Genomic DNA, 11,337 nt, shown 5'->3' on the forward strand with positions numbered 1-11,337 from the left:
ATTTAATTCAAGATGCCAACTGCGGCTTTCTGTGAGCCACATCTTACTTTAACTGCATTATATATGTGTTAGCCTTGTTTATTTTAGAGCAAAGTCATACTTTTTTTTATTTTTTTATCGCAGGATGATAATATCGAAAATAATATCAAGCTGCTCTGTCTCACCGATCACACTGCCTCCAAAGCTAGTCTGTCTTTGTCCGGGCACAGCGCGCTCCACGCCGCTTGTGCACACTCAGGGTCGGTAGAGCAGACTAGACAATTGCCCTGGAAATGTGCATTGATGCCTCTGCTGGTCCCTGCCCCTCCCTCTCTGGCGCTTTCAGTGAGGCTGTGCCGCACAGACGGTCAGCTCTCATCATCGGAGCAGGTGAACTGTGCATTCTCTTAGGGGTGTAAACATATTAGTTGAAGAGGATGCTAAAAATACCAGCTTAGCAGAAATCTGCCGTGCCAGCCCATCTCTCACGCATTCTCCTATGCACCTCCTGCCCAGACGCGCACACCCTCTCGTCTCCACATTATTCCGGCTTCTTTCTTGTCCCTCCGATGCTGCTGTGAATAACGAGACGCCGGTGGCTGGGCTGCATGGAGGCTCAGGGAGGGGCTGGAAGCCCAGGTAAGAACCATTGTTCCTTCATAAATATTTGTCTTTTAAGATAATTATAGTTTCATCAAAATGCTCGAGCAATTTTGAACTGGGTGTTACCAGTCACGTGGAGGTTATGTGCCATTGATTCTGTACACATCGCCGTTTTCTGACAGCAAACCAGATCAGCAGACAACATAGTCGCTTATCGTGTCTTTATTGAACTATATTTTGACGCATAACTTCATAGTAAAGAAAGGCGGAAACAACCTGCTTCAAGCCACATCACTTCCATGATCCTCTCAACCTCTAAAGATTCAAGCAGAAGCTGCAGATGTGATTATACTCTAGCCTATAGCAATTGTGTTAATACCAGCAAAAGAAGACAATTAGTGTTGGCATTTTGTTTAACTTTTAGTGTAAACTACTAGATATGCCTATAGGCGACAGGACTTATACTGCATACATTATAGTGTTTTACTCTACATGACTTGTTGCAATACTATCGGTCTAGTCTTACATTACAAATAAAAGAGATAAAGAAATGTGTTAAGAGACAGATGGTGTAACAGGAGCATCTGGTGCAGTTGTATAGGTTTTTGTGGATCCTTTAAAAAAAATTCTATCACTTATCACTGCTTAAGTAGTTTACAATAGTAGCCTACGTCAGTATTGTGGAATGAGGCTGCTGTAAACACTGAAAGTTACAATCACGTGATATTTTAATGGTCAAAGAGTAGTCTTTTCCGTTACATGTTTTCAATCCATTTGATTATATTACCTTACAACTGTATGCAGAGCCAAACAAAGACATTCAGAAGCTGCTGAAGCCCTCCAGCTCCGGAGATCTTTCCCGGGATCTGTTCCAGCCTCCTGTGGCCGAAGAGGAAGGTGCTCTGTCGGGGCCCACTGCTGCAAGCCTGCTCCACATCGCTGAGAGGAGACGCGAGTACCGGGGTAAGACTCAGAGAAACACATTAACAGTATAAATACTTCATATGCCTCGAGGTGAAGTAGCTGAGTTACTGCTTTATATATAAAAAGAAAATCTGTAGCGATAATAAAAACAGGCACAATGTAAAATAAATGTATTAGTAGTTTAATCCAGCCACAAACTTTACTTTGTGTCAGTCTCTGGCTTTGATACATGGAGATAGGTATAATATTTTCTGCACTCTACATAACCTTGGGGATCTCAACATCCAAACCATCCCTCTCCATTTTGCTTCATCTTGCCCAGCTCAAAGACCCAATTGTGTTGAGTCCCCTACAGAGAACTGCTTGTAAGTGCCAAGCTTAGAGCTGACACAAGAGAGACCAGTAACATGGGTGACAAGGCGGCCTTTTTAAGCTTTACAAGCAGAAAGAGAAACAGACAGAGCATTCCAGGACAAATTTACCAGCGATTCACCTTCAATCTCACTCACTAGTATTTTAACACTGCAGATAGCATGATGAACATGTTGTGATTAAAAATCACAACATGTGGTATTATGCAAAATCGACTTTTTTAAGCTTTACATCATGTTATTATGTCATTCCCTCATTAAAAACATGCCTGAAGTGTTGCCTTGGCACATTCAAGTATTTTTGAGTAATCTGTAAAAACTCTGATGGCGGCCATTTTAGGGATAGGTTTGCCTGAGTCCTCCTAGGAACGCCCCCACCTCCTGGAGACGCCTCCGACCTTTCGTCACCAGCCGAGTAACCAACCACTGCTCCTCAGCAGAACCCCCTCCCCACTGATGCCACAGACAGTGTGTGGAGGGGGCGTGTCGGAAAGGGGCAGAGGTTCTTAAAGAGACAGAGGCCTATTTCAAGACATTCACTACAGCCATTTTGAGAGAGCAATTTCATACAAGGCAGTTATTCTAATTTACTGCATTTACAGACCAACAGAAGGTTTCGTCATCATTGTAGTGTGATATAGACTGGTGCTATGTGATTGAAAAAAGCATAATACCCCCTCTTTAAAGGAACAGGCCACCGTTTTTCCATACTGACATATGTATGGAACCTTAGCCATTGATGCGTACCTGTCTGGTCCAAAGATGTTGTTAGCATTTAGCCTTTCCTCCTCTCTTCTATGGGGCCAAATGGGGGTGAAGTTAGAAGCGACCAAGCTCTTTCACGTTTTCCCCTATTTAAATACGTGAATAGTTACACGATCCAAGTATAGTTACACAAAACATGTCGATTTTCTAAGCGGATAAAAAGGGGAACTATATTGCAAGGCGTAATAATACCTTAGGAGCACTTCGACGTCCGCGCAGTATTATCTTCACTTTACTGTGTGGACGTATAGTATCCCTTTTTATCCGGTTAGAAAATCCACATTCTATTTTGTGTGACTAGACTTGGATCGTGTAACCGTATTTAAATAGGGAAAACATGGAGTAGCTTGGTTGCGTCTAACCTTACCCCGTTTGGTCCTATAGAGGAGAGGAGGAGAGGCTAAATGCTAACAACATCTTTGGTCTTTGCAAGGCAAGGCAAGGCAAGTTTATTTGTAGAGCACAATTCATACACAAGGCAATTCAAAGTGCTTCACAGTTGCATAAATATAAGAAAACAAATACAATCAATAAAAACATCAACATAGAATTAATCAATTACAGTAAGAGGCAAGAGTGTAGATAAAATACTTTCAGTTATATGCATTTTTAAGTCTTCTTTAGATTCGCTCTGTCTTGAGCACTATTTTTAAGTCTTGTTTTGACTCACTCTGTCTTGAGCACTATTTCACTCTGCGTGTCACTTTTTGCGTGACTGAGTGCAAGACAGTTACGCATCAACTTGTCTAAGCTCAGGTAAGAACATGACCTCATTGCATCGGCATAGATCTTAAATCTTTTTCTCTGATTATGGTCACAACTTAATATCATAGACAACTGTTTGATTACCAAGTATAATGTAAGTGACACTCAAATGAGTTTCTACACTGCAAATATTTAACAGTTTTAGGTGAGATACAGTATATTAATATGAACTTGAAAAAACTAAAATGTGCACAAAGGTCAGAAAGCATGACTAAATTAATTAACACGCATGCACACACCACCTATATCTGTTTTCTGTGCTTTTCTCACACGCATGTAATTTTATAGACAGCAATGACAGCTGATTGACAAATTCAGGTTAATTTCTTGCAGTCTAGGAATAGCCTTTATAAATGGGAGACCATTTAAACACAATTTTGCAATAAAGGCTTTGGGAATTAATTATTTATTTACCCAAAAATAACAAAAGGTGAGCGACAGTGTCATCTCTCGGCTGTGAAATCCAAAATCCACTCAACTGTTCCACAATGTGTATCCACGCAGCCATTTGAAGCTCTTTTTGATTGGTTTCTCACACAAATCCCTTTGTTGCACTCTGCATTTGAGGGGGAAAAAAAAAGATGTGATCAATTATTCAAAAAGAGGGGTGTGGAAGAAGAGAAAAGAAATGGCGATGTGGAAGGCTAAACGCAAGGAGGAGTTAGTAGCAGCGTGTGGCCGAGCCTAGAGCTGCAGTTAAGGTCTGGTAGACTTTATTTTTCTAGTGATGGAATTTATTTAGTTTTGTCTACCTTCAGCATGTTGTAAAAGCAAACATTTGTCACAATAATTACAAAGCATTTTTATCAGTTGTGAACTAGCAGTTTAATTGTTGCTTGTGAATTGTGCTTATAAACTCTTTCATGTGAGGAACTGAGAAGTGTTGTGCATTAGTAAAGTTAGATTGAGTGTGGGCCACAGCTAGTTTACATTTTGTTTGCTTCATCTTCTTCCGTTTTTAAACAAAAGGCCTTTAAATTGAATATAGTTGAATCGGGATATCATGATTTCTTCAAATTGGCATCATGAATCATCAAAGAGTCAGATTTTACTGTAATGCATATTTTAAGGGATTGTTCTGTATCTTTCATAAATGCTCAAAACAGATAAAGTGATGATTTAAATATGCACTAATTATTTTTTATTTAGTTAATCCTCCATTACTAAGTGCTTCAACTTTAAACACAGCTAATGGTGGAGTGTAATGTCTCTGCAATGTAATTATACAGGCTAAAAGGTCAAGGGCTTAGTAAATATTTATGAATGTCAGATGTGTGCGGGGCACCAGAAGCTGGCTGGATCCTGCATCTTAACAGCATCCTATGGACAAAACAGATAAAACCAAGGTGAGATGGGTCACATCACACACTCGTCCCATGGGACTTACTGTGTGAGCTGCATACAATGCTGTCCATCATTTTTCTTTTTACACGTATTTCCAAAGAAAAAGGAAATACGAATAACCGAGGTTTAGATTGTACGGCTATGTGACTCTTTTGAAAAAACAAACAAAACTTTTAGACTGCAATTATATTCGTTATTTATATTTAGAATTAACATTTTGTTAAATCACCAAAGAGCATCAATTTCCTCTACTTGGGAACATGTTTACAGAGGTCGATGTTAAAGATTTAGCTTTTAGGCAAATTGTTATTGAGAAAATGTATTGTTTTAAGGTGAAAATTGTTTTTATTACATATTTTCAAAGAAAATGCAGGCTTTGCTATTTGATTATGTGACCATAAAAAATAGGATATTTATTTGGTTGTGATTCTACAGCCCCTATTAGGTTCACAACTTCACGCATATACGATGATGATACATTTAGCCAAATGTGTTAGGTTTGTAGGAATGGAGTTTGTCATCCAGATTGCTTTTAATTTTCCATCTTTTCATGAATGTCTCAAAAAAGAACAAATATATTAAATCTTTTAAATGCAAAAAAATGCTAAATATGATGCTGATGTTACTGCTTCAAGGTCCAAAATCTTTCAGTCCAATTCAGTTTTCCTTGTTTTTTCAGTGTCAATGGAGACATGGAAGAAAACAAAATGTTCGCCTTGACCCATGTGCCAAGCAAATATTTAATATTTACAATAATTGGTACAATTGTAAAAGCCCCTATGGCCTTCCTGATCCTCCACTGGAGCTTGTGCTGAACTCTCCTCTGCTCCTCTCTGTCCCCTGAGTAGAAAGCCATCTTCTTCTGGTTCTGGAGAGCTTTAAGCTCACGGGTCACCCAGTGGTGGCTGTTGGGGAAAGCACCATACTGTAGATGATGGCACACCTCAAAGAGCAGTGCTATTAGTTTTACCTTTCAATAAGCCTAGTGTTTCTGAGTCTGGTTGTGTCGTGTGTCTGTCTATGTGTGTGCGTGTGTATTGATTTGTCTTTGAGTATGTCTATTTAACTACATGTCATTTTCAAATGTAACTAGAAATCCAACATCTTTACCAGGAAGTATATTGTATCTCAGGGATCTTCCTGGGTAAATAAAGGCAAAGACATAAAGTATAACAAGAACTTGGCTTGAAAGTTATGAACTCCACTTTCTGATGACAGATATCAGAAAGAAATTGTAAAAGTTGACATTTTACTGTTGGATCAACAGAGGAGATGAAGTGACGTTCGCAGAGAATATAGTAATATCAATGGGGGGACGGTGGCTCAATGGTTGGAGGTGCGTTTAGCTAGTTAATGGTCAGTTGTTCGATCCCAGGTGTTGTTGTGTCATTTGGCAAGAGATATCACCCTTGTGGCGTGTGAGTGAGTGAGTGATTGGTCAGTAAGTCACTCACATACCACTTGCGATAACTGGTGATGCTACATATCCCAAGAGCACTTGAGGGCTTGAACTGATGGCCAGACGTTCCTTGTAGTCTGTAGAATTTATTATTCCATTAATGACAGCAAGTTGTTCAGGTCCTGAAGCAGCAAAGCCCCAGGCCGTCGCACTGCTACCTCCATGTTTGACCTTTGGCATGCTGTTATTTTTATCAAAGACCGTGTTGTTTTTGCACCAGATGAAACGAATCGTAGACAATGACATGACAAAAACCTTTGTCTCGTCAGTCCATTTCTCTAAAAGTCTTTAGAGAAATCATCCAGATGTTTTTTGGCAGATGAGAGATGAGGTGTTGCGTTCTTATTTGTCAGCAGTGGTTTTCGCCTCAGAATTCTCCCCGTGGATGCCATTTTTTCTCTTTGTTTACCCTGAGTCATGAAGGCTGACTTTGAGTCCAGTGAAGTCTGCAGACCTTCAGATGTTGTTTTGGGTTCTTTGGTGACCTCTTGGAGTCATTTCGTGGTATTATAAGTGAGATAGATATGAGATATGAAGCTTATGCGCAAATTCAACCTGGAAGACCTACCAGCTGCATCATTCATCACCTCATCACCGGCAGCGCACTCCAATCATCCAATCACAGACTCCGATCAAGCCGCACCTTCACAACAGCCAATCACCGAAGCTGCTCATCCCCTCAGCAGCCTGTCATCACTCAGGATCCCCTTTTTAAGCTTCCTGGTCAATCACTCAGCCGCTTGCCAGCCGTGCTACGACCCTCCTCCACCCCTTTCTCCGCCTGGCTCCTCTTCGGCGCCGCTCATCAAGTGGCCAACCCAGGTCTTTTCCACCACCACCACCAGGGTCCAGGCTCCGGGGAAGATCATGGCTATCATTCATCAAAGCCATGCATTCCATATCGTTCGTTCAGTCTTCCGCCGGGGTCTGAGCCCCAATAATAATTCATGTTCGTTAATAAAACACTCATACTGTCATTTTGTTTCTGTGAGTCTTTTCAGGTTGAATTGTAGCCTACTTTATTTGTCAGTGACATTACCTTGATTCAACAAGCCTGGGAGTGGCCAATGAAACTGAACTCAGCTTTATTCACAGAGGGGGGCATTTAGTTTTTCACACAGGGTTTGGATTTTTCTTTCCCTTAAAGGGGGGGTATTATGTAAAATCAAGCTTTGCATCATGTTATTATGTCATTCCCTCATTAAAAACATGCCTGAAGTGTTGCCTTGGCACATTCACGTATTTTTGAGTAATCTGTAAAAACTCTGATGGCGGCCATTTTAGGGATAGGTTTGCCTGAGTCCTCCTAGGAACGCCCCCACCTCCCGGAGACGCCTCCGAGCTTTCGTCACCAGCCGAGTAACCAACCACTGCTCCTCAGCAGAACCCCCTCCCCTACCTAGTTTAAGCCATTCGCTACAGCCATTTTGAGAGAGCAATTTTATACAAGGCAGTTATTTTAATTTACTGCATTTACAACAGAAGGTTTCGTCATCATTGTAGTGTGCTATAGATTGCTGCCATGTGATTGAAAAAAGCATAATACCCCCTCTTTAATAAGTGTGATCATTTGGAAACTGTATTTTATATTCACTAGGTATGTCTTTGTGCGATATAAAAATTGGCTTGATGATCAAAAACATTTAAGTGTGGTAAATATAAGCAAATGTAAGAAATCAGGAAGGGGGCGTGTACTTTCTGACGATACTATGTCTGTAAAAGCACTATATGAGTAATGCATTGTTATTGTTATTGATCATGCCATTAACGTGTTTGTGTTTTTGTTTTGTCCAGAGCCCTTGAGCAGTGTGTCTTCATTGGAGGTGCACTTTGACCTCTTAGACCTGACGGAGTTGACCGACATGTCCGACCAGGAGCTAGCCGAGGTTTTTGTCGACTCTGATGAAGAGAACCACAACGATGCCCCAACAGGTAAGACAAAGCCACCAGTGTACAGAAACTAAAGCTGGTTAATAATCATATTATTGACAATATTGACAGTAATTGTTAGTTACAGTATTTTGTGTTCCTTAATACATACGTTTAGTAAAGGGAGTTTAGATGGTTAGGTCATTATTTATTCATGTTATTGGAAAGTATCAAGCCAATTCAAGCACCAATCCCAAACAGGTTGTGACACATACATTATATATTTGCCTGCAACAGTAACTATGTTATGGGCTTTGGGGATTGAACATGCTTTGAAGTGAGGACCTGAAATGGAAGCATATTCCCCCTGTGTTATCTGCAAAAACGTGTTTAGTTGGAGTAATGGGGTGCAATACCATTCATGATGAGGTTTGGAAACACATAAAAGCCTGAACACTGTTGCACTCAGGCAGCATTTATTGCAATAAACAACAAGGTGAGGCAGAACAGCTTAATGATTAGAATTAGTATGAGTGACCGTCCATTGGCTAATGCATACTTCTGACTTTACCTTAAAATTGCAATAGGAAGCAACATTTCCCTAATGTTTTATTTATGAAGTGGGAGCTGAGCTTGTTCTGCATACAGATAGTTGTTAATGGTGCTCTTACACACTTAGAATATTGGCAGACATACTGTATAAGTGTTTGAAGACAAAAAGTCTGACTGAAGGTGAAGCACAGAGATTCTGTGCCTGAGCTGTTACTGTCAAACACTCTGTTTATATCGAATGATGGCTTCTGTTGCTCAGAATTATATGAAGCAAACTGTTTACAGATAGGAATCAAATAAAATGCATCAATGGAAATTATGTTTTTTCATTCAAATGTATGCACAGGCTTTTAGTATACGCCTCTCAGTCGTCCAGGAATGATTGTTGTACAGATTAAATGTTGTTGACAGGACGGGGTTATTGAGTTGATGAACAATGGTTAATCTACACGTTCACGTTTTACAATGTGATGATGTCATCATGTTGCCTGGCCTGCCAAACGACATGCTTTTTTTATAGATATTTCATATAGCCAGTTAATGGTCAGTTGTTCGATCCCAGGTGTTGCTGTTGTTGTGTCATTGGGCAAGAGATATCACCCTTGTGGCGTGTGAGTGAGTGATTGGTCAGTAAGTCACTCACATACCACTTGTGATAACTGGTGATGCAACATATCCCAAGAGCACTTGAGGGCTTGAACTGATGGCCCAACATAATTTTCATAGATATTTCAAAGACATATAGTCTGGGAGCAAGCATGATCTCAACAATTTCCCGGTGGGCGTGATTGAGAGACGGCATAAACCAATCAGAGCAACGTTAGATACGTTGCAGCAACAAGCGGCAGGAAGACCTTCCCAAAAACGTCCTTATTTACGAGGAACACTGTTTCTTGCTCCGGTTTTAGGGATTACATTTTTTTTCAAATGATTCAAAAGAGACCAAAAAGCAGAAGAAAACATTGTATCACTCGCTGCGCACGCCATCTCTATTGTTTTGGTAGAGTGTGGTGACGGCTTCCGCCTCTCGGTGCGTGATGATAGGCTGCGAGGAGCTGTCCAGACGGTTCTTCTTTTGAACAGAAAGGAGGAGTGTCTGGCAGGCCAGGCAAGTCATCATGTAGGTGCCAATACAACTCTATGGGAGAGAAACAGTTTTTGAAAGAAATGTCCAAACAGAAAATTGAAAAACGCTGTACTTTATCAGTATTTGGTTGTGATTGGATTCACAAACCCGCTATATTATTTTTATGGCATATTATATTATTTTATTAAACATCATTATGGCTTTCAGTCCATTTAATGCTCATGGAGCATTATACATTTTAGTCATCCTGAGTGAGCTCAGAACTGTTTACCTTTTGGGATATTTAGGAATGCATTATTATGCAGAAAAGGCCACAGACTGGTGAACACAATGGCTGGATGCCAGCTGCACAGAAGGAGCCCACACTGACACTATAGCTCAGGGAGACTGCAGCAAACTGAACAGAAGGACGAGTGAGAAACACATTTGTCAAGAAGCTGGTATTTTATTGTCACTACTTCACTTATTTTTAAATGCACAACTACAGGTTAATGGAGTGAGAACAAAGTGACGCCTATTCTGTACAGATTCAGAAATATTTTGGACGGAATTAATTACAACTTTGTTTTTTGTTTTTAAAATCAAGTTGACACTAATATTCATACAGCTTACTTATATAAACTGTGAAAAGCTGCTCTTAATTACTCATTGTGTGTCGGTTGTATATCTCCACCATGTGGCCAAGACAGTCTGGCAACAAGAAATGGTTGGCTGTAAAGTATTTACGGTAGACTGTTAAAAGGTATATTATTAAAAGGCTATATACTCTCTGAGCCATGTAGCTTATTAATGTAACTGATGACTCAACTAAAACTGGAAATGTTTTATGTCACACTTCTTTCGTGATGCTATCAGGTAATTGGTATGTGGCTGTTCCACCAGGTGCACACCAGCCTCTGCTACAGAAAGCCGGGTACATGCGCTCCCCCTCGTGGACACGCGGCTGCAGTAAAGCAGAGCCACAGAGAGAGCGAAAACACCACAGTGACTCGGACGCCATGGAGCCCTTAATGAAACTGGAGAGGTCCAAACAGCCCTGAAATGAACCAGTCGGACCACACAATGTTCCCTGGTGCTGAGCCAGTTTGGGCTCAACTCTGGACACTGTGCTTTTGTCAATTAAGAATGTGCAATACTTTTAACCATTTTTATATGCATTTTTAAGTTTGGTTTGGTGAGTTTGACTATTATCTGATCAGTGGGATTTTCATTATTTTACAGATGACAGGGTGTGATCATTTTAAAGCAACACGTGGACACACATGTCCACTTAAAAACATCTTGTTTGTCAAATCCTGCTGACGTCACCGTAGTATTGGTAATAAAAATTAAAATAGCTATTGCACTTCTCACAGAGAAATATATAGAATGCTTCAGACTTATTGACAGAAGTCAAAAGACAAGGGTTATTCTATTCAAGTCTGTAACCTCAAACTGGTTCAAGGAAATGCTATGTAAGTGGGAAAGGATTAAAATGTGCCAACAGTTACAATGCAATATTTCTCATTTGTATAGCTCTTTGAACTGTCGATGCCAATAATTCAGAAAGTTGATATGCAACAGAGCAGTTCTGGTGTGTGTGAAGGCCAAATAAATTATTCAAAATATTTTTGTGGTTT

General features: G+C 40.3%; 1 protein-coding gene across 1 annotated transcript; it reads left to right on the forward strand.

Annotated features, from left to right (window-relative positions):
- The first annotated feature begins 231 nt into the window (after window positions 1–231).
- On the forward strand, window positions 232–11,311 carry dbndd1 (dysbindin domain containing 1). Its single transcript, XM_079555283.1, has 4 exons — window positions 232–618; window positions 1,387–1,545; window positions 8,005–8,142; window positions 10,601–11,311. Exons 1-4 carry the CDS (start codon window positions 588–590, stop codon window positions 10,756–10,758), a joined length of 486 nt encoding a protein of 161 aa, XP_079411409.1. The 5' UTR covers window positions 232–587; the 3' UTR covers window positions 10,759–11,311.
- Window positions 11,312–11,337: the final 26 nt, after the last annotated feature.

The sequence above is a fragment of the Gobius niger genome (assembly GCF_951799975.1).
Source record: "Gobius niger genome assembly, chromosome: 4".
Lineage (NCBI taxonomy): Eukaryota > Metazoa > Chordata > Actinopteri > Gobiiformes > Gobiidae > Gobius > Gobius niger.

What these genes read in the sequence shown, in the direction of transcription:
- dbndd1 (XM_079555283.1), top strand. Translation starts at nt 588, where the DNA reads ATGGAGGCTCAGGGAGGGGCTGGAAGCCCAG. An exon ending in GGGAGGGGCTGGAAGCCCAG is followed by an intron (nt 619 to 1,386) that starts GTAAGAACCATT and finishes AACTGTATGCAG; the next exon opens with AGCCAAACAAAGACATTCAG. An exon ending in GAGGAGACGCGAGTACCGGG is followed by an intron (nt 1,546 to 8,004) that starts GTAAGACTCAGA and finishes TGTTTTGTCCAG; the next exon opens with AGCCCTTGAGCAGTGTGTCT.